This window comes from Copadichromis virginalis, linkage group LG9 (genome assembly GCF_057382275.1).
Source record: "Copadichromis virginalis isolate Kocher_CV1m ecotype Utaka linkage group LG9, C_Virginalis_male_GT1.1, whole genome shotgun sequence".
In the NCBI taxonomy this organism is placed as follows: Eukaryota; Metazoa; Chordata; class Actinopteri; order Cichliformes; family Cichlidae; genus Copadichromis; species Copadichromis virginalis.
The window spans coordinates 35,287,654-35,315,630 of NC_140626.1; the positions used below are offsets into that span (position 1 = coordinate 35,287,654).

The following is a 27,977-nucleotide window of genomic DNA, read 5'->3' on the forward strand; positions in this document are numbered from 1 at the left end:
AAAATCGATTTTAACTTGAATAACACAATATCGATTCATTAAATCCTAGATTAATATTTAAATATAAATGTATTTTACCAGAAATGCCAGAATCTCAGTTTAACGCTCACAAACCATTTAACAACCACCAAACAGCTAAAACTGTAAATGAGAGCAAACAAACAGAATCCACACGAAGACGTAAACACAAAGCGTGAATCGTTCACCCAACGGCGCATACAGCCGACAGCTCACAGATTCTGAAGCTGCAGGTTTCGTCACTCCAACCAAATTTGACTGAACCAGCAACAAAAGAAGATCCAAACTAAGCTTCACATAAACATCGTCATGGATTCCCTCTGACTTTGGCTGTTTTTCTTCCACCACAATAAAATCACACTTCCTGCACATCTCTCTCTCTCTCAGTGTACTTCAAGAACAGTTTCCCATCTCAAATCTCTGTTTTCTGCATTATTCTCTTGGTTATTACGCACCAGTCTACTGTTGTGTTCAGTGCTGTTGGCCTCTGTTTTTGTTTGTTTGTTTATTTTTAAATGACCTAAAACAAAGTCTCATTTCTGCTGTTCGATACCAAAGAAATTTATATATTTTTTTAATTTATGCCAAATTACAAACTCTCAGCTTTGTCTCTAATCAACCCTCTGCAACTTTGCTCTGCTTCACTTCAGCAGCAACAGGTCATGTTCAGATGTTGATTCGTGGTTTTCAGTTTTTTGTTCGAATCATTTTAGGGATATCTTCTATAAAAAGCCAGAACAGGAAAATCTGCTTCATGGTTTTCTGTTTTGTCCTCCGATAAAGCCTCGGCTTTGTTTTTATACATAGATATAAAATATCCATATTTTATATCTATGTGTAATATATTTTAAAAATGTAGTGATAAATGATCAGAATTATAATATTTCTGTCTGAGTCAAAATTGAATTGAATCAAATCGATTATAGAAATCGGTGCTGATACCCGACCCTAGTTGTAATCAAATAAATGTGTATGTACTTTGGCTAAGCCTCTGTTTAAAATCCCATAAGATAATAATTTTAATTAAAATGGGCTTGGCTCTGTGTGTGTGTCTTGACTTAATAACAAATATTCACATTAATAAGAATAACAAGTTCACACAGATGTTTTAATCACTGCTGCAGTCGTGAGTGCAGAGAAGGCTGACAGGCTGAGGAATGAGGAAATGAAAGTGAGTGTCAGGTTGTTTAGGTGCAGTGAAGGGCGGAGTTTGCCGTCAGCCAGCAGGTTACCTTCACAGAGTCATTTACACTGGGAAGTGTGGACAGGACTGTCCCTCATCTCACAGGAACAAATTCAGCGAGTGTCACTGAGCCTGCGCTCTGGAACAAGGGTTTGGTTAACAAACTGTTTCCCAGAAGTCTCTGACTGAGCCTCTGAAGGCACACAGGTAACCCTGCAGGACGTCCTGCTCAGCTGGATTCCCGTTTCCTGTGAGTCTGAACAAAAGCTTTATTTTATTTACCACATTTAAACTGAAAGATTAAGTAAAGCATTGATAGGCTGACCAAAAACACTGAAATCCTTCCTGTTCAAGCAAAGAGAGGGAGAGACTTCCTGTAAATGAGAGGGGAGGAGCAAACATGACTGAGATACATGAAAACAGGAAGTAACAGAGTTCAGGGTCTGTTTGGAGACAGAGCTGCGACAGGGTGAGTGTAAACACCTGTACCTGCATGTTTTGACCACATCTGTGCTCAGCATGGTGGCATGATTCAGTCTGAAGGCAGTGAATTCGTGTTTCATGTGTTCAGCTGCTGTGGATCCTGACAGGGACGTGTTTAAACTGGTTGGGCTGATTTAAAGCAGGAAGTGCTGGATGATGTGACGAGTGTTAGTATGAGAGTGGAAATGGGTCAAAGTTCATGAGGAACCAGGATGATTCTTTCCGGAAACATCAGGACGATCTGACCAACAGCTGTGCTGAGCTCAAAGTCAGAGTTCTGGCTGTCATCAGGTTTAGATCATTTACTGAAGGAGTAGAAATGATCAGTAAAATTTATATTAATGATTTCCTGGTACCTCCAGGCATTGCTTCCTTGTCTCGTGATCTTTATAGATCTCTGTCACTTGTTCCTCCAAATATTTTGATTTAAACTGCCATCACATTTCATTATTTATTAACTGAAGGTGCTGGAACCAGCAAACTGTATCACTTGTAAACAAAAGTTTGAGATCATCTACCGTAGATATTTTATAAAGGATCTATAATTGTCATAAAATACTATCTGTTGTTATTAAGTCGGTAGTTTGAGTGAGGAGGAAGCTTCACAGCAGCTGTGTGTTTGTGGTGGACCTCTCAGAAGAAGATGATGGAGGAAGAGGAGGGCAGAGGAGAGTCTGCAGACCTCAGTCCTGGGTAAGAGAATCGAACTGATCTATGTTTGTTTGTTATCTTAATTAAATGTATTTGCAACTGAACACTGAAAAACAACTACAATTATAATTTAGTTTTCGTACAGTCAGGGGCTCCTGGGCTGTGTGCACACCTGTGACCCTGTGTGGATCAGAGAAACTCCAGTATATAAATCATTACAGACGTCTGTACATCTTCATGCTTATGAGTCTATGTGAACTTTTAACCACAGTTATGCAGTGCTGCGAAAAAGTTTTTGTCCTTGCCCTGATTTTCTTCCTCTCCATCTTTTTTTATAATCTTACATTTACTTTTTTGCATTTGACACGATTAACATGAATTAAAAGAAAAGTTTTATAATAATTTTTATTTATTACGTGGGAACCTGTCCAAATCTACCTGGCTCTGTGTGAACGAGGGAGAAACAGTTTATTTTACAATCTGCTGAATCAAAAAATTACTGAAATGAAACCTGTTTGACAAAGTAAACTAAGCTACAAAACCTCAAAAAGAGGCACATCATGCCACGATCTCAAGAAACGGGGCTTAACTGGGATTGATGTTGTGGTGTGACCTTAAACAGGCTGTTAATGTGGACCACATCTCTCCACAGTGATCTGAAAGACTCATTGGCAGTTCTTGTAAATGCTGGATTGCAGATCGTTTCACACAGGACCAGATAGGTTTGTAAATTTATTTGGTGACCCGAGACATGTGTGACCAATAAGGAATCAGAAAGGGGGAAATGCTTTCTCACTGGACTTTATATCTTGAAATTGTTTCTAAATAAGTGACAGTAAGGTTTAAAACAGCAGTCAACATATCAAGTAGGAGCAGGAAACGTGTGTCAGCATGAGAGCTAAAGCTCTGTATGTAAATCTCTACCACACATTTTAGAGCTCAGTTCAAACTGAACTATGCCAAGCTAAATGTCAGTGAAGGTTCTCTGTCATCCAGGTCATTGTAGACTAAGGAGCTTGGAAAGAAAAGCATCTGGACTTCTTTAAGTTGCTTGAAGACGTTTCACCTCTCATCCGAGAAGTTTCTTAAGTTTCTCAGATGAGAGGTGAAATGTCTTCAAGCAACTTAAAGAAGTCCAGACGCTTTTCTAGCCAAGCTCCTTAGACTATGCCAAGCTAAGCTGCGCAAGGTGGCTATAAAACAGTGAACGACATAAGCAGCTGTCTCTGAGAAAGGCTTTTACTGTGAAGTCTCTCTGCATTTCATATGAAACTGCAGGCAGACCACTGATTAATAGACCAGGCAGACAGGAAAAGCAGTTCATTAGTGTTATAAAATAAAAGCTAGCATCACCACAGGAAGTAACTTCACTTTTACCGACTCTGTGACCATCACAGATTCTGCAAAGTGTCATCAGATCTGGATCTTCTTTCACTAACAGGCAGCAAAAGTTTTATTGATGATGAAATGTGTTTACAGAGAGAAGAAGATGAAGGAGCAGCTGTCCTGCTGTGCTTTGTGTCAGGATGTCCTGAAGGATCCAGTCTCTACCAGCTGTGGACACTGGTTCTGCAGACAGTGCATCTCCTCATACTGGGACCAGTCTGCTTCATCAGGAGACTGGTCCTGTCCCCAGTGTGGAGAAAGATCCAGAACCAGAGCTGGACTGCAGACAGCCAGTCAGAGCAGCTGTGTACAAAGTAAGACTGAACATCTGTCTGCTGATGGACTCATTTCTGAAAACTGGACTTCTGGTTGTGTTTTCTTTCTATTCATAAATCCATCCCTCTGGGGCCGGGTCACACTAAGCAGGGATGGCCAATGAATGAATCAATCAATCAATCAATCAATCAATCAATCAATCAATCAATCAATCTATTATGTCTAATTGTTAAATGTTGTCATTGTGGGTCTTAAATTTGTAAGTCTGAGTTCAATCTATATGATCAAAGCCATTCCTTTGATCCTGACCACCTCTCCAGCCTCTCTGTGCTGGCAGAGGTTTTATTGTATCTGGAAGATCTGTTTCTTGTGATGTTGCTTCCTGCTTTTATGATCCTTTTGGTAAGCAGGAAGTCATGCATACAGAGACACACACACACATACACACATTCTCACCTGCATACACACACACACACACACACACACACACACACACACACACATTCTCACCTGCATACACACACACACACACACACACATTCTCACCTGCATACACACACACACACACACACACACATTCTTGCACATGCATACATGCTTACACATACACACACATAGTGCCTTGTCTTAGAACCATTGGGGGGTTTTACGGTGGGAGGTGCTTGTGCTGTGATGTGTATTGTAACTGTCATGTCAATAAATAGCTACGGGGACAGCTGCTCTTGGAAGGACACAAAAAAAAGGATTTGAGCTTCAAGAGCTGTTTCTTGACCTGTGTTCAACTTGAAACAGTGTCCTTTCACCTAGTAAGGCAAAAGTCAACAGTCCTCCAGCCGACGCAGGTGGCCTTGAAGGATATAGTAATGATAATAATAATAATAATAATAATAATAATAATAATAATAATAATAATAATAATAGCCAGTGAAGCTGCTTCAGGATCGGGGAGATGTGGTGGGTAGAGGAAGTCCTAGTAATATTACGAGCAGCAGAGTTCTGGACACGTTGGAGCTTGTTAATGGATTTTTGTGTAAGGCCAAATACAGGGAGTGCAGAATTATTAGGCAAATGAGTATTTTGTCCACATCATCCTCTTCATGCATGTTGTCTTACTCCAAGCTGTATAGGCTCGAAAGGTGTGGTCTAATGACATCAACACCCTATATCAGGTGTGCATAATTATTAGGCAACGTCCTTTCCTTTGGCAAAATGGGTCAAAAGAAGGACTTGACAGGCTCAGAAAAGTCAAAAATAGTGAGATATCTTGCAGAGGGATGCAGCAGTCTCAAAATTGCAAAGCTTCTGAAGCGTGATCATCGAACAATCGTTTCATTCAAAATAGTCAACACGGTCGCAAGAAGCATGTGGAAAAACCAAGGCGCAAAATAACTGCCCATGAACTGAGAAAAGTCAAGCGTGCAGCTGCCAAGATGCCACTTGCCACCAGTTTGGCCATATTTCAGAGCTGCAACATCACTGGAGTGCCCAAAAGCACAAGGTGTGCAATACTCAGAGACATGGCCAAGGTAAGAAAGGCTGAAAGACGACCACCACTGAACAAGACACACAAGCTGAAACGTCAAGACTGGGCCAAGAAATATCTCAAGACTGGTTTTTCTAAGGCAGCACGGTGGCACGGTGGTTAGTACTGTTGCCGCACAGCAAGAAGGTCCTGAGTTCAATTCCACCATCAGGCCGGGGTCTTTCTGTGTGGAGTTTGCATGTTCTCCCCGTGTTTGCGTGGGTTCTCTCCGGGTACTCCGGCTTCCTCCCACCGTTCAAAGACATGCAGCTTGTGGGGATAGGTTAATTGATTAATCCAAATTGTCACTAGGTGTGAATGTGCGAGAGAATGTGAGTGTGAATGGTTGTCTGTCCCTATGTGTTAGCCCTGCGACAGACTGGCGACCTGTCCAGGGTGTACCCCGCCTTTCGCCCTATGACAGCTGGGATAGGCTCCAGCGCCCCCCGCGACCCTGAAAAGGATAAGCGGAAGCGAATGGATGGATGGATGGATGGATGGTTTTTCTAAGGTTTTATGGACTGATGAAATGAGAGTGAGTCTTGATGGGCCAGATGGATGGGCCCGTGGCTGGATTGGTAAAGGGCAGAGAGCTCCAGTCCCACTCAGACGCCAGCAAGGTGGAGGTGGAGTACTGGTTTGGGCTGGTATCATCAAAGATGAGCTTGTGGGGCCTTTTCAGGTTGAGGATGGAGTCAAGCTCAACTCCCAGTCCTACTGCCAGTTTCTGGAAGACACCTTCTTCAAGCAGTGGTACAGGAAGAAGTCTGCATCCTTCAAGAAAAACATGATTTTCATGCAGGACAATGCTCCATCACACGCGTCCAAGTACTCCACAGCGTGGCTGCAAGAAAGGGTATAAAAGAAGAAAAACTAATGACATGGCCTCCTTGTTCACCTGATCTGAACCCCATTGAGAACCTGTGGTCCATCATCAAATGTGAGATTTACAAGGAGGGAAAACAGTACACCTCTCTGAACAGTGTCTGGGAGGCTGTGGTTGCTGCTGCACGCAATGTTGATGGTGAACAGATCAAAACACTGACAGAATCCATGGATGGCAGGCTTTTGAGTGTCCTTGCAAAGAAAGGTGGCTATATTGGTCGCTGATTTGTTTTTGTTTTGTTTTTGAATGTCAGAAATGTATATTTGTGAATGTGGAGATGTTACTTCCAAGAACATTCAGCTTTGATATTAATGAGTTTTTTGGGTTCATTGAGAACATGGTTGTTGTTCAATAATAAAATTATTCCTCAAAAATACAACTTGCCTAATAATTCTGCACTCCCTGTAATAGTGAGTTACAGTAATCAATTCGAGAGATAACAAGATTATGGACAAGAATGGCAGTGACATGAGGAGTGAGGAAAGGGCGGAGGCGATTGATGTTACGGAGTTGAAAATATGCTGCACGTGTTACATTATTGATATGTGAATTAAAGGATAATGTGCTATCAAGAATGACACCCAAGCTTTTCACAGAGGGAGAGATAGGGACCAGCGAATTATTGATAGTGAGAGGAAAATCGTTAATTCTGGATAGCAATCGTTTAGTGCCGACCAGGAGAAGTTCTGATTTATTGCTGTTGAGTTTAAGGAAGTTGGAGGAGAACCAGGAATTGAGTTCTGCTAAGCAGAGGGTGAGGGAGGGTGGAGGAAGAGTAGAATCGGGTTTGGTAGAGAGGTAAAGCTGGGTGTCATCGGCATAGCAGTGGAACTGAATGTTACATTTACGAAAAATGTGTCCGAGTGGAAGAAGGTAGATGATGAAAAGGAGGGGCCCGAGGACAGATCCCTGGGGCACCCCAGTAGATAGAGGAGAAGGCTGAGAAGTGAAGGATTTTAATTGAATGAACTGAGTGCGGTCAGACGGGTATGATTTAAACAAGGCTAATGGAGTGTGAGAGAGACCAATAGAAGCTAATCTGCTAAGGAGAATGGAATGAGAGATGGTGTCAAAGGCTGCACTCAGATCAAGGAGAATAAGGATGGAGAGGAGACCAGAATCAGCTGCCATGAGAAGATCGTTTGTATTTTTATAAGAGAAGTTTCGGTGCTATGCAGAGGACGGAAACCAGACTGGAACTGTTTGTAAAGGTTATTATCAGTGAGGTGTAGATGGACTTGTGAAGCAACTATTTTTTCAAGAATTTTTGAGAGGAATGGTAGATTGGAGATAGGACGGAAATTGTTAAAGTTGTTGGGATCTAGACCTGTTTTTTTCAGGATTGGGGTGATGGCGGCAACTTTGAAAGAAGCAGGAACAGTTCCAGTGGTGAGTGAAGAGTGAATAATAGCAGATATGAGGGGAAGGAGAGGGGGTAGACAGGCTTTGACAAGGACAGTGGGGATAGGATCAAGCTGGCAGGTACAAGGCTTTGATTTGTGGATGAGATCAGCGATATCAGTTAAAGACGGAAGTTGAAAAACAGAGGAAGTGAGAAGGGGTGGAGTTAAGACAGAGGAGCATTAGGGACCAAGTCTACGTGTATTTTATGGTAAATGGTAAATGGCCTGTATTTATATAGCGCTTTACTAGTCCCTAAGGACCCCAAAGCGCTTTACATATCCAGTCATCCACCCATTCACGCACACATTCACACACTGGTGATGGCAGCTACATTGTAGCCACAGCCACCCTGGGGCGCACTGACAGAGGCGAGGCTGCCGGACACTGGCGCCACCGGGCCCTCTGACCACCACCAGTAGGCAATGGGTGAAGTGTCTTGCCCAAGGACACAACAACCGAGACTGTCCAAGCCGGGGCTCGAACCGGCAACCTTCCGATTACAAGGCGAACTCCCAACTCTTGAGCCACGATCGCCCGTATGAATTATGAATTTTTTTAGTGAAGAATAGCATTAGAGAGTCGCAGAAGTTAGATGAGTAGAGATGAGCGGGCAGAGAATCAGGTGGCCTGTTAAAGGAGCTGAATAATGAGAATAGGGTCTTGGTGGAGTCCTCACATGAACAGATAGTGGTAGAATAATAGGCAGATTTGGTTTGACTGATACATTCCTGATAAAACAGAACATGATTATTAAACATATCCTTATGAATAGTAAGGCCAGTTTTCTTGTAAAGACGTTCAAGCCGTCGGCCTTTAGCTTTCAATAATCGGAGTTCGGGGGTGTACCAGGGTGCAGAGCGGGAAAAGAGTACAGTTCTGTTTTTTTGTGGAGCAAGAGAATTCAAAATACTACTGAGGCTATGATTATAATTAAATACTAGATCATCTTGAATTGTTAAGAGACAAGCAGCTAGAGAGCAGAAGAAATGATATCGAGATTTATATTCTTGATATTGTGGAAAGAAATAATATGAGGATTGTTAATTATGGAGAAAGTCATGTGAACATTAAAGGAGAGAAGTAGATGATCAGAGATTGGCAGCTCGTCAGCTGTGCAGTTGGAGGGGGTAAGTCCAGAACAACAGACTAGGTCCAAAGTATGGCCCTTAGTGTGGGTAGGGAAGTTTTTGTATTGTTTAAGGCTGAAGCTATCAAAGCAGGATAAAAGGTCTTTGGTAAGAGGATGATCGCAGTTATCCACATGGACGTTGAAGTCACCCAGCAATATTATATTAGGGGAAACAGTAGCTAGGTTGGCCAGCAGATCAGCAAAGTCACTTATAAAAACAGAATTAAATTTTGGGGGGCGGTAGATGACAGCTATGACAGTTGGGGCATGGTCAGAGAGTCAAACCACAGTCCCGTTAACTGGGAGAATTGTTGTTCCAGCCTTCGGGCCTTCTGGCTGGTGCCCGAGGGGTAGCCGCATTAATGAAAGTGGTGGTTGTTTGGGTTAGTGTAAACAACCTGCATCCAATTTTAAAGCGGATCTAATGTCCATCACTGGTCACCAGGTCTGTCAATTTCCTGTTGAAGAGGCGTGAGTACTCACAGCTGGCCCATCATCAGTCATGTCGGCAGGCCTTGTGGGGGTTGGAACAGCTGTAGTCGCTTCCTTTGTTCTTTGATAACCCAGGTCTGAGCCAGCACCGATCAGCCAGAACTCTGTTATCATGGTTCAGAATAGGTAGTTGTCATTCAATGTCTTCCTTCGAGAGTGTCGCCAGGCACACGACGCAACTAACCATCGAGTATCCAGCAGCAAATGTCTCTTCGGGACAATTGGGCTCTCTCCCTCCCTTCGTTGAGGGACCAGTTGATCAAATCCATAATTTTTGAAAGATGCATCCGCCTCCCCCAGCTTGTCTGGGGGAACACCGAGGTATTCCTATATCGGCAAGAGATATAATCTCTCCAGTATGTCCTGGGTCTGACCCGGGGCCTCCTCCCAGTGGAACATGGCCAGGACAACTCACCCAGGAGGGATCCTTGTCAGATGTCCGAACCACCTCGACTGGCTCCTTTTGATATGGAGGAGCAGCGGCTCTACTCTGAGCTTCTCCCAGATGGTTGAACTCCTCACCCTATCAGTAAGGGAGAAGCCTGCCACCCTTCTGAGAAAACTAATTTCTGCCACTTGTATCAGCAAAGTAGTTCTTGAGTTCACTGCTGACGACCATAGGTGAGGGTAGGAACGTAGCTCAACTGGTAAATAGAGCTTTGTTTTACACTCAGCTCTCTCTTCACCAAGACAGGCTGGTACAGGCGATCAATACACCCGCAGCATCAATCTCCCTCTCCACTTACTGGTGAACAAGAATTCTCCACTTGGGGAACTCGTCCTTCAAGTCCTTTAAAAACACCCTTCAAAAAATACTCAAGGGGAAACAGTCAAATGCTTTCCATAAAATACATATACACTGGTTGGGAAAACTCACATGCACCTTCAAGTGTGCTTGAAAGGGTAAAGAGCTGGTCGAGTGGTTTGCAATTGCTGCATTCCGCTTGGCCTGTTGGTACCTGTCAGCTGCCTCAGAAGTCTCACAGGCTAACCGAGCCCAATAGGACATCTGGTTTGGGGGTTACCACCACATCAGGCACCAACCACCATGTGCTCACAGCTCTGGGCAGTGGTTTCGGCAATGGAGGTGCTGAACATACTCTATTTGAACTCATTTCCCCCGACAGGAATGCTGTCAAAACTCTGCTAGAGTGGGAGTTGAAGATCTCACGGACCGGTGTCTCTAGAAGGAATTCCCCATGCACACTCAATATATGTTTAGGCACAGGTCTCGCCTTTTTAGTGTCATTATTTTTTTTGTTTTTCAGCAGATGTTGGTCTGCAGGAGGTTTTAGATGAACATAAGATCAGTCTGAGGAGGAGATGTGTGCGTGATGAAACAGGAAGTAGAACCCTCATCAACACCATCTACACTGAGCTCTACATCACAGAGGGACAGAGTGAAGAGGTTCATACCCAACATGAGGTGAGGCAGCTGGAGACAGCTTCCAAGATGGACGCCCTCCATGACGCTCCAATCAGGTGCCAGGACATCTTTAAAGCCTTACCTGACCAACAGACACCCATCAGAGTGGTTCTGACCAACGGCGTGGCTGGTGTTGGAAAAACCTTCTCAGTGCAGAAGTTCACTCTGGACTGGGCAGAGGGCTTGGAGAACCAACATGTCAGTGTGGTGGTTCTGCTTTCATTCAGGGAGCTGAACCTGATCAGAGATGAGCAGTACAGTCTTCTGGAGCTGCTCCATGTTTTCCATCCAACATTACAGAAGGTCTCAGCAGAGAAGCTGGCTGTCTCTCAGCTTTTGTTCATCTTTGACGGCCTGGATGAAAGCAGACTTTCATTGGATTTCACCAACAGGAAGCTGCTGTCTGATGTCACACAGAAGTCATCAGTCAGCCAGCTGCTGACAAACCTCATCCAGGGGAATCTGCTTCCCTCGGCTCTCGTCTGGATAACTTCCCGACCCGCAGCAGCCAATCAGATCCCTCCTACATGTGTTGACAGGCTAACAGAAGTACGAGGCTTCACTGACGCCCAGAAGGAGGAGTACTTCAGGAGGAAATTCAGTGATGAAGAGCTGTCCAGCAGAATCATCTCCCACATGAAGACATCCAGGAGCCTCCACATCATGTGTAGTATCCCAGTCTTCTGCTGGATCACTGCTACAGTTCTGGAGCACATGTTGACTACAGAGCAGAGAGGAGAGCTGCCCAAGACCCTGACTGACATGTACTCACGCTTCCTGCTGGTTCAGACAAAGAGGAAGAAGAACAAGTACCACGAGGGACATGAGACGAGTCCACAGGAGCTGACGGAGGCTGACAGGGAAGTTCTTCTGAAGCTGGGGAGGCTGGCGTTTGAACATCTGGAGAAAGGAAACATCATGTTCTACCAAGAAGACCTGGAGCAGTGTGGTCTTGATGTCACGGAGGCCTCGGTGTACTCAGGAGTTTGTACAGAGATCTTCAAAAGAGAGTGTGTGATCTTCCAGAAACCAGTCTACTGCTTTGTTCATCTGAGCATTCAGGAGTTTCTGGCTGCAGTCTACATGTTCCACTGTTTCACCAGCAGGAAGACAAAGGTGCTGAGGGACTTTCTGGATATCTGGCATAATATCCCATCACTTATTGAGCTCCTTTCAGAAACCATGAGAGAATCACTGAGAAGTAAAACCGGCCACCTGGACCTGTTTGTCCGCTTCCTTCATGGCCTCTGTCTGGAATCCAACCAGAGACTCTTAGGAGGTCTGCTGGGTCAGACAGAGAAAAACCCAGGAACCATCCAGAGAGTCATCAACAACCTGAAGATGATGAACAGTGATAAAATCTCTCCTGACAGAAGCATCAACATTTTTTACTGTCTGATAGAAATGAATAACCTCTCAATACATCAGGATATCCAAGAATTTTTGAAGTCAAAAAACAGATCAGAGAGACTCTTTGAGATCCACTGCTCAGCTCTGGCCCACATGCTGCAGATGTCAAAAGAGGTTCTGGATGAGTTGGACCTGCAGAAATACAACACATCAGACCAAGGACGACACAGACTGATTCCAGCTGTGAGGAACTGCAGAAAGGCTCGGTGAGTCCAGATGTGATCATTTACACCATAAATCAGTGTAGACTGGTAGATTTGTTTTTAATACGTAGACAGTACAAAATCATTTTCTTTTGTTTTAGTTTTACATTCAGCTTTCCTTTGGTGAAAGCAAAGCTCAGCAGTTTTTCACACGGTAAAAGGAGTATGAGGCCACTCATACTTAGGGGGTTATTGTCATTGGATCCTTAGAACATCTGGGTGGATGATGTAGATGATGGTGGTGGCTCAGTTTTTTGGTGATTAAATACAAAAAATACATAGATTTCTGTAATTGTTGGATAACATTTAAATAATATGACAGGAAAATGCAGCCATTTAAAGTCACTTTAAATCTAGCTGAAATCAATTTATTTTGTTTTATATTTATTAGAAGGCTCAATCATGTGTTGTTGTGAATGTATTTAAATGTAACATTCACTGGCTGGTAAAGATTTTGTTTTCATCTGGATGTGGGAGACTTGCTGTGTCTTTCTCTGTCAGCCACTGTCTTAGTATAGAGGTGGAGAGCAGTTACCTTATTCTGTCTCAGGCTCATAATTAGTGACATAGTGAGTGGTTCAATCTCCATGAATCACTGGAATAATAATAATAGATTGGATTTATATAGCGCTTTTCAAGGCACCCAAAGCGCTTTACAATGCCACTATTCATTCACTCTCGCATTCACACACTGGTGGAGGCAGCTACAGTTGTAGCTACAGCTGCCCTGGGGCAGACTGACAGAAGCGAGGCTGCCATATCGCGCCATCGGCCCCTCTGGCCAACATCAGTAGGCGGTAGGGTAAAGTCTCTTGCCCAAGGACACAACGACCAGGACAGAGAGCCCAGGGATCGAACCGGCGACCTTCCGGTTACAGATACGCTTCCCAAGCCCCTGAGCCACGGTCGCCCCACAAACACAAACTGCCTACACCAACAGAAATAGCCTCTGCTACTCCAAAACTGCTCCAGATGACCTCAACAACAGAAACTGTCCTTGCTGCTCCTCCACACACACTTGAGCTTTTTTGCATTAATGTACACTCGGTCTGTCTTTATAACACAGATTGTATATTTTCTATAATCACAGACTGGCTCAGTGTGGACTCTCAGAGACTCACTATGAAGTTGTGGTCTCAGCTCTGAAGTCCAACCCCTCCCATTTGACAGAGCTGGACATGAGTGGAAACAAGCTGCAAGGTTCAGGCGTGAAGCTTCTGTGTGCTGGACTGGAGAGTCCAAACTGTCGACTGGAGACTCTGAGGTGAGTTCACTGACTGCAGCTGTTGTTTTTTTCTATATTTCAGATCTTTGATTCATGTTTGAAACTTTCTTTAGTTCCTAAATGTTCAGGATGTGTCTGAAGACAAATGTGAAGAAGTTTGAGTGCTTTCAGAAATGTGGTCTCTTGCCAAATGACTGAACAACAGTTTTTCCTTTTGGCTCCAAATAGAAGTGACAGGCTATTATGAGGATTTTGATCTCACTCAATTAAACATTTAAAACATTCCGCTTTGTTTTTCAAATTTTACTCCACTCAGCCATTTAAACTAATTGTCGTTCAGAAATCATAAAAAATGAAACTAAATATTGAAGCTCACTATTTCTATTATTGCTGGAGAAGCAACATGTTCATTCAGTATCAGCTTTTATATTCTCAATTTTCTGCTGTGAACACATTATGAATACTGAATGACTTCAAACAGGAAGTCAATTTGTTAAGCTGATACCTTTTACATTTTTATTCAGATTGGAGAAATGCAGTTTGTCAGATATCAGCTGTGATTATCTGGCCTCTGCTTTGAAGTCCAACCCCTCCCATCTGAAACATCTGGACTTGAGTCTTAACATGATGCAAGATTCAGGATTGGAGCGGCTATGTGGTTTTCTGGAGGATCCACACGGGGGACTGCAGACTCTGAGGTTAGACGCCACGTTTTTATGATATCCAAATCCAGAGAACTTAAATTTTCAGTTCTATGGATTTAACAGAATTTTATCTTACTGTAGTAGTAAGTCATTACCAGTTTACTGGGTAAGAAGCAATTAACATTAATCACACACCAGTCAAAACACCCAAAAGTTCATTTTAACTCTCAAGAACTTATTGACATTTAATGAACAGCATAGATGTCCTGCCAGTGTCAGTGTGTCTCTCCCTGCAAAGTCTTTGGGGTTTTTTCTCTTACAAAATATTTTATAAGTAAGTAAAGTTTATTTATTAAGTGCTTTTCATACACAGGTAGTCACAAAGCTCTGTGCAAGGTTAAAATAAACAGAACGTAAAGTACCAAAACAGACAATACAATGTAAATAAAAAATAAATAAATAAATAACAACAACAACAAAATTGCTCAACAGAAGGCTTGTTAAAATAGAAAAGTTTTAAAGGATTCCACAGAGTCCACCAAATGTAGCTGTGGTCGTAGACTTCCGGTGCCCGAAGCCAGACTCAATAACCAATGTACTTTAAAAGAACCGATCAAAAGACTTGTTCCAAGGTCTCACCAAACTCCTAGTACACCTGAGTTTTGGCATCAGCCGCTGCCAAAGCTGCACTCTGCCTGGCCTGATGGTACCTGTCAGCTGCCTCTGATAACAGATAACACTCCTGTATGTATAATGTGTAGGTACAAAAATACTTTAGTCTATTTGGTGTAGATTAAACTTGCTCAGAATCATCAGATTGAGTATGTAGACTGAATGACCCAGAGGTGTACTGAGGAGTACAAGGTGAACAGGAATAGAGACAGCATATAGTCCATTGTTGAGCTCCTGTATAAGAATTAGATAACTTTATTAATCTCTAAGGAAATTATATAGTTACAGTCACTCTAGGGCAGGGGTCTCAAACAAACGGGCCATTTGCGGCCCACGTCACCTCTGCTTGCGGCCGGCATATAGATGTGAAGAAGAATTTTTTTCAAAAAATGATTTAATACGACGGCAGTGTGTTACAAGCATGGCCCTTTAAGACTGTAGCCTCGTGGGCGGTGTAGTCCGTGCTGCAGGGAGAACATGTGGGACCGCCCCTCCCGCTGTGTGTGTGTGAGGGAGGGAGAAAAATGGAAAGTCGAAAAGTACGAGGTGCTACCGAGCAGAAACGGGAGATGGAAGCAGTGCCTGACCAGCCCAGTTGTAAGTAAGCTGTTAAGACTCGACTGTACACCGTGTTCGTGTTTTCCTCCGAAACAATCAAGTTCTGCTGGAGCAGCCTTTCAACGCCTCTCTCTGTCTCTCGCTAGCAAAGTTGACCCAGACAGTAAAGCTAGTTCCCGGCTACGAGCCCGACACAGAACCCGAAGTATTAGCCAGAGGTCTCCTTACCACGGTTCGGAGCCACGGACCTGGCCAAGGTAACAAGGGAGTGCAAACATGTTGAGGGCTGTGTTAGTTCAGTGAGAGATTTATTTGTAAAGAAAACAATTTTCACTTGCCGTCGAAAACTAATGTGTACGCTTATGCCTGCATTTTTATTTTGTTAAATACAAACAAAATTGTAGCAGAAGTGCTGCCACGTGTCTGGCCAGAAAGAGCTGTTTATTTGGTAGTTCAATGAAACTACTGTACTATACCGCTGAGTGACTGTCTTCTGCTCGTCAAATACATTTCATTGCATTTTCATTGCAGTTAAGAGTGAGAAAAAAAATTGCGTTCATGTTTGAAATTTTGTCTTGTTACACAGTATTTGGAATTAAATAAAACAAACAAAACACTACATTTTAGGAAATATTAGTGGGTGTTTTCTTGTTTGTTTTTTGTACTACTTGAACACTAAAGTGGCCCTCCAATGAGATGACAGTGCCAGAAGTGGCCTGCGGCTCATTTGAGTTTGAGACCCCTGCTCTAGGGCAATAACAGTAACAGACTGAACTGAATTAAACAATATAATATATTACAGACTTTAGAAAGATATAAGAAATAGCTCTAATATATACAAATGGCTCAATTATAGATCCATCCATCCATTCTCTTCCACTTATCCTTGTCAGGCTCGCACGGGGGGCTGGAGCCTATCCCAGCTACCATAGGGCGAGAGGCGGGGCACACCCTGGACAGATCACCAGTCTGTCACAGGGAAACACATTTAACCGTTCACACTCAAATTCATAACTATGAACAATTTAGAGTTACCAGTCAACTCAGCTGGGAAGCTGAGGTAACCAGAGAGAATGCAAACTGGGCCAAATATACCATATACACATACACAAATATATAAATACAGATTATACAATAGGGATAAATAGAATAAACAGGAATAAGAATACCAGGGAATTGCACATTTCAACTTTTGTGAGTCTATTACACCGTTGAATGTTAAAAGAGAGAGAGAGAGAGAGAGAAAATATATATATAAATATGTAAAACATATTGCACAGTGACAAAGGCACTACACATTAGTTGTTCCCCCCTCCTTTGTCCCCCTGTTTCCCCTCCCTCTCCCCTCCAGAGAGGAGTTAAACAGTTTGATGGCGTGTGGGACAAAGGAGTTTTTAAGTCTGTTGGTCGTTGACTTGGGGAGAAGCAACCTGTCACTGAACAGACTCCTCTGGTTGTTTATGGCCATATGCAGATGATGCCCAGCATTGTCCATAATGTCCAACAGGTTCTTTATTGTAGTAGGCCACGAGATGACAGACTTCTGAGCATCACGTCTGTCCTGAAGATTGTCTCCTTGGCATCTTTGCTTAGGGCTTGTTATTGTGCTGCCATCACCAGAACCTCTGTGTTGTCTTTTTCTAGCCACTATTAGGCTTAGGCTATATGTGTCTGGTTCATAATAAATTACATTAATTAGAGTCTCACTGTTGGACACATTGCATCATATAATCTGAAAAACAGTGAAACCCTCAATGATTTAAACCAGAAACTGTCGAATAAGCTTTTTTCTTTTCCTCTTTATACAGACTGGAGTGGTGCAGTTTGTCACAGGTCAGCTGTTATTATCTGGCCTCAGCTATGAAGTCCAACCCCTCCCATGTGAAACATCTGGTCCTGAGGGGAAACAACCTGCAGGATTTAGGAGTGAAGCAGCTGTGTGGTTTCCTGGAGAGTCCCCGCTGTAGACTGGAAACACTGAGGTCAGACGCTATGTTTTAGTTATGTTAAAGAGGCTGCAGACATTAGGCTGATATTAATAATAAAATAATAATGGATTGCATTTATATAGCACTTTTCGAGACCCTCAAAGCGCTTTACAATTCCACTATTCATTCACACACTGGTGGAGGCAGCTATAGTTGTAGCCACAGCTGCCCTGGGACAGACTGACAGAAGCGAGGCTGCCATCGGCCCCTCTGGCCATCACCAGTAGGCAGTAGGTGAAGTGTCTTGCCCAAGGACACAACGACTGAGACTGTCCAAGTCGGGGCTCAAACCGGCAACCTTCCGGTTACAAGACGAACTGCCAACTCTTGAGCCACGATCGGCGATCGCAGTATTATACTGATCTACAATCAGGATCTTCATTGTGCACTCTTCTGGTTTTGGTTCAGTCAGTATCTGGTGTGGCCACCATTTGCCTCACACAGTGTAAAACTATTGCATAGAGTTGATCAGGTTGTTGATTGTGGGCTGTGGAACATTGGTCCACTCCTCTTCAATAGCTGAGTGATTTTGCAGAATATTGGCAGGAACTGGAACATGCTGTCATATACCCCGGATCCAGAGCATCCCAAACATATTCGATACTTCCAAATATGGGTACAACCATGGGTACAACCATCTCCCAGGACCTGAAGTGGGAGACCAACATCAACTCCATCCTCAAAAAGACCCAGCAGAGGATGTACTTCCTGAGACAACTGGGGAAGTACAGTCTTCCACAGGAGCTGCTGATCCAGTTCTACACTGCGGTCATTGAGCCTGTCCTGTGCTCCTCCATCACAGTCTGGTATGGAGCAGCCACTAAACAGGACAGGAGCAGACTGCAGCGGACTGTACGGGCAGCAGAGAAGATCATCGGCGCCCCCCTGCCCTCCATCCAGGATCTGTACCTCTCAAGAACCAGGAACCAGGCAGGGAAACTCATCACAGACCCCTCACACCCTGCACACAGACTTTTTGATCTGCTGCCCTCTGGCAGACGGTACAGAAGCCTGCAGACCAGGACCACCCGACACAGGAACAGTTTCTTTCCCCTCGCCATCTCCCTTCTTAACAGTTGACCTGTCACACTGCCAGACTGCAACTGCACCTTATGTACATTTTGTAGTATTCATTCCACCTCATTCATTTCTGTATTTTATGTATATAAGTTTAGATTCGTTATTTATAGTTGGTTTACACAGCTTTGTGTATGTATGTGTAATGTGTATATATAGACACTTGTGTGTGTGTGTGTGTGTGTGTGTGTGTGTGTGTGTGTGTGTGTGTGTGTGTGTGTGTGTGTGCGTGTGTGTGTGAGATTTACATTGCTGTGCTTGAGAGCCACCATCTACCGGAACCAAATTCCCTGTATGTGTCTGCACATATACTTGGCCAATAAACACGATTCTGATTCTGATATTGTGTAGAGATCCTTGCAATATGGGGCTGTGCATTATCATCCGGCAACATGACAGTTGTGGATGAATGGCACAACAATGGGCCTCGGGATCTTGTCACGGTATCGCTGTGCATTTAAAATGCGAGCAATAAAATGCACCTGTGTTCGTTGTCCATAACATACGCCTGGCCATACCAGAACTGCACCGCCACCATGGGCAACTCGATCCACAACAGTGACGTCAGCAAACCGCTGATGCCACACACCGATTGTTGCTGCAGCTGGTCTCAGATGATCCTAGAGGTGAACATGCTGGATGTGGAGGTACGCCTTTGGAGATGGCTCATGACAGAGAAATGAACATTCATTTCATGGGCAACAGCTCTGGTAGACGGCTCCTGAAGAGTGAAGAAGAGCCTCAGAAAATGAGAGCAGAAGGACTAAGGAACGGTCAGCTTTGTTTTTAATTGGCTGGAAGAGTGGAAGGTCAAAGATGTTACAGACACAGGAAGTGACCATATAGTCAAGGCTGGAGCAGCTGGGCCGTTCTGGGTTTCTCTGATTTTGCTGTTCTGGTCCTGATGCTGTGAAACCAGAGGGCAGCATATACATATTTACTAGGGGTGCAACGATATTCGTATCGATATTGAACCGTTCGATACAGTGCTTTCGGTTCGGTACGCATATGTATCGAACAATACAAAATTTTTAATTTATTTTATCAACTTTCCTTCTGACGATGCTGTCTGTGTTGAGCGCTCAGTGGATCTGCACTCGACAGTGCAGCCTAGGCGGAGTAGTCGAACGCAGATTCACTGAGCGCAGGGCAAGCTAGCGAGACAGAAGTTAAGCTCTCCTTGCAACATGGACCTCCCCCACCCTCATTCAGATCTGGCGTTTGGAATTATTTTGGTTTTCATGTGACGTATGACCCTGAAGGTAAGCGAGTCATGGACTAAAGTAAAACAGTATGTTGGATGTGCCATGCAATGCTTAATTACATTGGTGTGAACTAGTGTGTTAGCGCAGTTAGCTCGTTAACGTGTTAGCCGTCTAGCCCCATGCATGGGGCGATCGGCGGTAGCTCGTTAACGGAGATTTGCCGTGTTGTGGCGTTAACGTCATTTCAACGAGATTAACGCTGACAGCACTAGTGGGAACACAACGAATATGACTGCACATTTACACCGACATCATCCTAGTGCAACGACAAAAACAACAAGCATGCTACTAACTTTAGCCGAGTCATTTAGACAGCTGTTAGCACATGATTCTCCTTATGCTGCTGAGAATATAGCCCAGAAGAAGCGGATAGTATAGCTTTTATTTTGGAAAGAGCCATTTCTCTGTAATAAACTCTCTTTTCCAAAGATGAGTGATTCCTCAATCAGATACAGGGCTCGCAATATCGCTAGCCCAACGTCCCGGGGCTAGCGATTTTTCCAGTCGGGCTACCAAAATCTATCTCTGCCCTGCCCGTCGGGCTATTGTAGGAAAAATATATGTCAATGCTTTTGCATTCTTTCAGAAATGTAGCTGGGTAATTATGTCATTGGCATCGGTGAGCCACTGTCAATATGTGACATATTGAAATCGCGTTTGAATTTGCGCTTGTTTTTTTGCTTTCACTTTGCAATCGTGCGAACTGTGTATAGAGAGCGACAGCACTGATCTGTGAGTGATGATAATTTGTGCACCAATTCCTCTGACATCGTCTTATCAATCGTTAGCTTACTATGCAAACATGACAAGTGAAATCTCCCGCAGCTTAAACATGTGAGAGGTTGATCGTGCAGAGAATCGCTGAGCTTATGTGAGTGCGTGTGTAAAAGCATTTCAGTTCTGCTGAGCCAAATAAGACAGGTCAGGGTGAAGAAGTGACAGCCAAAGAAAAGCTTACCACAAAACGGAAAAGTTATGACAAATCAGACTATAAGGCAAAAAGAAAGTGCAGCTTTATGGTTTCATGGACAAAAGAATTTCTGTGGCTGCGATATGACGAGCTAAATAACCAGGGCTGCACATAAGTGGTCCGCAGGTGCGCATTCGCTGTCAAAATAAAAAACGCGCACAAGATAAGAAATTGCAACGCGTGTTTGCGTACATAAGATTTTCAGGAGGACAGACATTTGTTTAGAACTCTTAAAGATGTCGAAGACGCTCCTTTAAGCAATTACTGTGATGTTCCTCCACCTCCAAAGAAATGTCAGGAGTCCGAACCACAAAAGAAGCGCGTATTCTCGGAAAAGTAGTTGCAGTGCAAACAAATGATGAACGCACAGAGATGTGGTGCGGGATGTGCCGCAAAAATTTAATAAATGACAAATTAAAAAGGCATCAACATTTTTTTTTGTATCGAAAAAATATTGAACCGTGACACCAAAGTATCGAACCGAACCGTGAATTTTGTGTATCGTTGCACCCCTAATATTTACATATATGAAATTCTTTCTAACTGTTCTTTTAACCTTGAAACATAAAGGCCTGTGGTTGAAACAAACATGCGCACACACAAACACATATAAGCTGTTTGGATTATAAACACTGAATGATTTCAAGTAAAAAATCCAACACACATATCTTTTATTTGTTATTTAGGCTGAGCATCTGCAGTTTGTCACAGATCAGCTGTGTTTATCTGACCTCAGCTCTGAAGTCCAACCCCTCCCATCTGAAACATCTGGACCTGTGTCACAATTACAAGCTGCAGGATTCAGGAGTAAAGCAGTTGTGTGGTTTTCTGCAGAGTCCATACTGCAGACTGGAAACTTTGAGGTCAGTCGCCATGTTGTGTGTGGATGTACATGATAAAAACATTGTGGTGGCATTAAACTGCAGATGTAGCCCTTCATGTAGAGTAGGCCCATTATGGCAAAATCTGATTATCTAACAAAATATTCATTATAAAAAAGCACCATGCAACCATGCAAGTTAAAAGACATCAGAAAGAAAGTAAGGAGGAGGTGGTGAGGGACACAGGGTCGTCTGGTTTGGAGTTAGGCCTGAACTATAGCAGCTGTTTCTGACCACAGGCGACCAGTGGTCCCTGTTGGCCCACAGCTTCTGGTGGGGCTGGTCAAGATTAAAGTCAGTTTCTAGTGTTATGAAAGTGTCTCTTTATTAATTTGGCTAAATCACTGGGCCATAACCATACTGTGGACCATTCACTCTTAATTAAACAGCCATGAGCATGGAAAACAGACAAATCCTAATTTCTCTGACACTCATTAGTATATCTGAGAATAAAAAGCAGTGAAACCACACGATCATAAGCAAAGATGAGAAGCAAACTGAACAGGTTAGATAAACACAGACCAGTATAGAGTCTTTGGTCCAGACTGGAACAGCTGTGTGCCCAGTTTGAGCTCTCTTCAGTCCTGTGACCTGACAGACCCAGAGGGGCCATCACATCACATTTAGAAGCTCCCCTGATGGAGCCACAACACATGTCCAATACTTAGTCTGTCTTGTTGGACCAACTGGAAGAAATGATTCAAGGACTTAGTCACAGAACAGAGATTCAAATCTCCAAAATCCAACTGGCTGCATCAGGACATATAGTCTGAAACTCTGCACAGTTTCCTGTTTGAAGCTGCTTCCTGTTGGCTTCAGCTGTTTGGAGTTTCCATTTTCTAAACTTCTACATTCTGAACCTTCTTCAGCTCTGAACAGATGATGAAACACTGAATGATTTCAAGCACTTTGTCTAATAAACATAAGTGATTTCAGTTGAGTTATTTAATAAACTTGTGCTTTATTTTTCCTCCGCGTTTTTCTAAACTCATCTTTTCTTTATGCAGATTGGAGTACTGTTTTATATCAGCTGTTGGCTGTGAATATCTGCACTCAGCTCTGACATTCAACCCTACCCATCTGCGAGAGCTGCAGCTGAGAGGAAACAACCTGCAGGATCTACATGTGAAGCGGTTGTCTGATCTTGTAGAGAATTCACACTATAGCCTGGAAACTCTGAGGTCAGTAAATGGTTGTAGTCAGTCAATGTTGCTTCAGTGGTAATGTATTAAACATGGTTAACTTCTCTAGTAATGAAGTGTGAACAAGTTTGTTGTGGACGTACTATATTTTCCGCACTATAAGGCACACTTAAAATCCTTAAATTTTCTCAAAAATCAACAGTGTGCCTTATGTATGAATTCTGGTTGTGCTTACTGACCTCGGACCGATTTCATGTGCTACACGGCGCTCAAAAATCTGTCAAAAATGTTTAAGTACGACTTTGGTAAGAGATGAAGCCGCACCGCTTGATGGATTGTTGGACCATTACAGCTACTGTAGTCAGGAGCCTCGTGGAGGAATCTGGGTCCTAAACTCCGTCTGCTTCAGGTCCCAAAGCCAATCGAACACTGCAGCATCACTGAGAGTTACAAACTGTCTAAATTCTTTCATCTTTAATAAAATGATCAGTGTTGCTGCTTTACCAGGTGTAACAATTAAGTTTAACATCCAGGCATCCATGAAAACAGGATTCATTAAATTTAACGGAGTTAGAAGTTAGCAGGAAGTTAGCTCGCTAGCTTCCACCTAAACATGATATAGCATGTTCTGACTGAGAGATTTCTGAAAAATTCAAACGTACAGCTCTGCTATCACTTCCAACATAAATGAAGACAGAAAACTAAACAGCAGTAGGGTTACTGAAGTTTTTTCAAGTCTTTTCAAGGTTTGAAAGTGCTTGAATTTCAGATATGGTGCTTAAAAGTGCTTGAAAGTGTAACTGTATTTCATTCACCATAAATAACTATCTGATTCAATAGTTTTCTTATCAGATAGAAAAATAAAATGAGTTGCAAAATGTAAAAGCAAAATTTCCCCGCCTGGGCTGCCTTGCGCCTCTGTCTGGGTTTTTTTGGGGGTTTTTATTTCCTGTCCCGTTTGGCTCTTTTGCATCAGAATTATTGTCTAAAGGCGAAGAAAGATGCCCAACGGATTTGCTTTACCAAATTGACCATCCCAGCCTTATTGGAAAGATACGGGACAGATTTGACTGGGGAAAAGAAAGGGGAGAAAGAAAGAGAGAAAAAAACAGCGGGGAAGAGGGACGGGGATAAAGGGCAAAAAACAAAAACCAACTAAATAAGCAGACAAAAAATACATCTATCAACCACCTGGATCACCTGTTGAGAAAGAAAAACGAAAACAAGCAGAAGAAGACGAGAGCAATACAATAAACAACATCATGATGATCTATGGGAATATAACAGTAAATACTAAATGTTAAACATTATTGTGCAGCATGTAATATCGACAGCGCACAGTGTGCTTTGAGGTAGGAGCCAAAAAGGGTGTAGTTTGTGTGTGTGAGCACCCGTGTGTACACCTGTGAGCATGGACGCGCTTGTTCTTAAAAGGTTCCTTCATGTAATGATCTGATCTCCCGTGTTTTAAATGCACCTTAGAACAACACGCAGCAACACTACACATGAGCGAGAGGAGGGAGGTTTGGGGTCTTCACACACCGCTGTTCTCTGCTAGCCATCGGGGTGGGGGAGCTTGAAGGAGGTGTTGGCCGTCCGATTGGGGCCTCCCTGCTGCTGCAGAGCCTGGGGCGGTCTGCTTGCCTCCACCCCGGGGGAAAGGGTAACATCTCCTGGGTCTAGGTGCCGTTTCCCCCTCCAGGGGTGAGGGTACCTGGACCCGGGCTATAGAGTTTGTTTGGGGAGTGTGATTGTGTGTACAGTGTCCATGTATGTCTATCCTTACGTTGGGTGAGTGCTGAGTATTTGTATATGTGTGCATGAGGGTGGGAATGCATATTTGTGTCTGTGTGTGCCTGTTTGTCTGTGTTTATATGTCAGGTCGGGTCTTAGACTCCACCTCTCTGGGAACTGCCAGGCTCTCCAAAGTGTGGAGGCCTATCTCCCCTCACCACACTCCCTGCCAGTGACTGATGCCCTCAGGGGTCGGTGCATTGGTGGTTCTTGGTGTCCGGGGCTGGGCGCTCAGGTATGTACCAGCTCACTCCTGGTGACTACTTGGCGGGGCCTGGTGCCTGTTACTCGGTCAGGCCTATTCCGGGGCAATGGGGGCCCTCGGGCCTCCGGCCTCTGGGCCTGCGGCTCGGTTCACTCTGGCACAGCTGGCTGCCGGCAGAGCCGGCGGGCACGCCACTGCAGCCTCCTTTGGCTTCTGCTCCGTGGCTACTGGGTGACGCCTCATCTGGGGATCCTCAGCCCTTCCCATGAGGGTGGCACAGATGCCCCTCCGGTGCTCCTCCTTGGGCTCTCGCACGCTGGGGCCTCTGGATGTCTGGGGCCTGGATCTCCTCCATGCCTCCTTCATGCCCTGAGGGACGGGGCTATGGCTCTCTACATCCTCTAGCAGATCATTACATGTGGAAACCTTTTGAATACAAGCGCGCTGATCCACACAGGTGTGCACACGCGTGTTCACTGTTCATAGACATAAACTACACCTCTATTGGCTGCTATTTCCAAGCACATTGTGCGCTGTTGGTCCTGCTTGCTACACAACAACATTCAATATTTAGTATTTACTGCTGTTTACACTTAGATAGATTAACGTGATGGTGTTGTGTTTAGTATGTTGCTCTGTTGTTTTTGCTTGTTTTCTCTTCTTTCTCTCAACGGGTGATCCAGGAGATTTTTTTCTTTCTCTTTTTAAGTGCCCTCTCTCACTGTCCCTCTTCCCTTCTGTTTTTCTTTTCCTTCATCTGTCTTTCTCCCTTTCCTATCCCTCAGTCATGTCTGTCCCGTCTGTAACAACTGAAAATTAAATTAAATTAAAAAAACAAAAAACATTGTCTGTAGCAAACACAAAACACAGGAAAACGTGTTAAAGAGTGAAAAAAAACCCCCAAAAAACAAAAATGTGTTTATCGTCAGCACCTGCACGTTAAACTACTTAAACATTATAAATATCTTCAAGCTCACACTGAGGCCTGTGGTTCACTATCAGCCACTGATAGTGTTGGGAAGGTTACTTTTAAAATGTATTCCATTACAGATTACAGATTACATGCCCCAAAATGTATTTTGTAACGTATTCTGTTACGTTACTCAATGAGAGTAACGTATTCTGAATACTTTGGATTACTTAATATATTACCATGCTACATGAATGTACTACTACTGTGTGATTTATTACTATTACTGAAGGTTACTCGTCATACCAACGAGATGTTTAAATCTTAATATAAACGAGTAACAGTGGGTGGACATTAGGTAAGGCTGCACTTTTTGCAGTGATCTCGTGTAGAAAACTATTTGTGCGTATATAAAACAGGTCAGCGGCTCCGAACCGTAGTAAAGGGACCTCTGGCTGATACGTCGGGTTCGTGTCGGGCTCATAGCCGAAAACTAGCTTTACTTTGTTGTCTGGCTCAACTTTGCTAGCGAGAGACAGAGAGAGGCGTTGAAAGGCTGCTCCAACAGAACTTATTGTTTCAGAGGAAAACAGGAACACGGTGTACAGTCGAGTCTTGATAGCTTACTTACAGCTAGGCTACACTGCCCAAGGCTACATTCTTTAGGGCTGTGCCTGTAACACTCTGCCTATTGCCTTCATATTAAATAATTTTTTGAACAATAATTTTTCATTATGTGGACCGCAAGTAAGGGTGACATGGGCTGCAAGACTGAGATAAATGTGCTGGAAAAGCTTGAAATGGGACATTGAAAGTGCTTAAAAAGTGCTTGAATTTGACCCTGAAAAAAGCGTATGAACCCTATCCCTGGAAACACTCGTTTATCTCCTCTGCTCTTCCTCCTTCTCTCTGCAGGTGGTGATGATGGTAAACAGGACGGTGTGTGTGCTGAGAGGAGCAGCTGTGTCCTGATGATCCAGAGAGGTTGAAGCAGCAGCAGCTTGTGTGTAGAGACGCTCTGACTGGGCCATGTTACTGGGAGGTGGAGAGGAGAGCTTCATCCAGCAGTGACTGACAGAGGAATGAAGTGCAGATGACTGTCAGTGCTGCAGAGTGAACTGCTCTGAGAACAGCTCCACTGTCAGACACAATGTAGAGTCCAGCATCATCCCTGTGTGTCCCTCTGGATCTGACAGGATCATCAGTGTATCTGGACTGCTCTGCTGCTGCTCTGTCCTTCTACAGTCTCTGCACAGTCTCTGTCTCACTCTGGCTTCAGACCCTCCTGGATCAAACTCACCAGGAAAGGTTTCAAACATCACTGATTAATAAACATAATGTTTTTATAAGATTGATGTCACGTTTTCATGTTTGTGTGCAGTTTCACTGTTTTTTTTATTAGAAATAATTAAATTGTTGGTTAAATTTATATAAAATGTCAGAAATCTGCACTGACATGAAGGTATAACTGGACATCTTTGACTACAGTTTGTTTTTGCCTTGTTTGGTTTCAGTGTTTTCAGCTCAGCCTCACGTGTCTGAATTTACAGCCATGTTTCATTGACATGTGTAGTAACACAACTGATCTGAAATCACACAAAAACATAAAATCCTAGTAGTACTTATATTTTACTGTAAAAAACACAAACATGTTTACTGAATGATTTTCTTAACTTGACATACAAATATAGATGTTCAGTTTAGAAAACGATGATTTTCCCAAACTAAACGTGACGATTCAGAAAAAAACACTGGGTCTGCTCTTTTATCATGACTGGTTTTAGTGGCCGATCAGTAACATTTACAAACTGGTGTGTAGTTTAAAGTCTGAACTTTCAACAGGAGTTAAAACACAGACTCAGCGTGGCTGCAGCTCGTTGCTGTGTCAGATTAAATCCGTCATGTGACCTGGAGGCATGTCCATGGACCTCAGATAACACTCACCTTTATTCCATTTCCACACTGTCACTGTATGAAGTCTGCCCATAGTGCTGATTCAACATGTGCTCTGGCACCATCGTAGGCCTCGTTGCTACCGACAACAACAAATAAACCTGAAAGAAACTCCGTCCCGGGTCTGGTCCGTGGATCGGGTTTCCCCGAGGCGTGGGCGTCTATAAGCAGAGTTTTGTCTTTACCCTATAAGGCGATCTTGGCTCAAGAGTTGGGAGTTCGCC

General features: G+C 43.6%; 1 protein-coding gene across 7 annotated transcripts; it reads left to right on the forward strand.

Annotated features, from left to right (window-relative positions):
- The first annotated feature begins 22 nt into the window (after nt 1-22).
- LOC146702410 (NACHT, LRR and PYD domains-containing protein 12-like) lies at nt 23-27,155 on the forward strand. Of its 7 annotated transcripts, none has more exons than XM_085469072.1 (10): nt 23-1,670; nt 2,261-2,377; nt 3,815-4,035; nt 10,699-12,472; nt 13,560-13,733; nt 14,219-14,392; nt 17,377-17,550; nt 21,555-21,731; nt 22,757-22,930; nt 26,716-27,155. In XM_085469072.1, the coding sequence occupies exons 2-10, from the start codon at nt 2,328-2,330 to the stop codon at nt 26,720-26,722; spliced, it is 2,925 nt and encodes a 974-aa protein (XP_085325198.1). In that variant the 5' UTR covers nt 23-1,670; nt 2,261-2,327; the 3' UTR covers nt 26,723-27,155. The 7 variants fall into 7 exon arrangements, with proteins under 7 accessions (XP_085325198.1, XP_085325201.1, XP_085325202.1 ...); XM_085469075.1 differs by having other exon boundaries at nt 10,702-12,472; XM_085469074.1 differs by lacking the exon at nt 23-1,670 and adding an exon at nt 1,680-1,952.
- The last annotated feature ends 822 nt before the right edge of the window (nt 27,156-27,977 follow it).

Coding starts and splice junctions, on each gene's coding strand:
- LOC146702410 (XM_085469072.1), top strand. CDS start 2,328: ATGATGGAGGAAGAGGAGGGCAGAGGAGAGTCTGCAGACCTCAGTCCT. Junction 14,393..17,376: donor GGGGGACTGCAGACTCTGAG/GTTAGACGCCAC, acceptor CTCTTTATACAG/ACTGGAGTGGTGCAGTTTGT. Junction 17,551..21,554: donor TGTAGACTGGAAACACTGAG/GTCAGACGCTAT, acceptor TTTGTTATTTAG/GCTGAGCATCTGCAGTTTGT.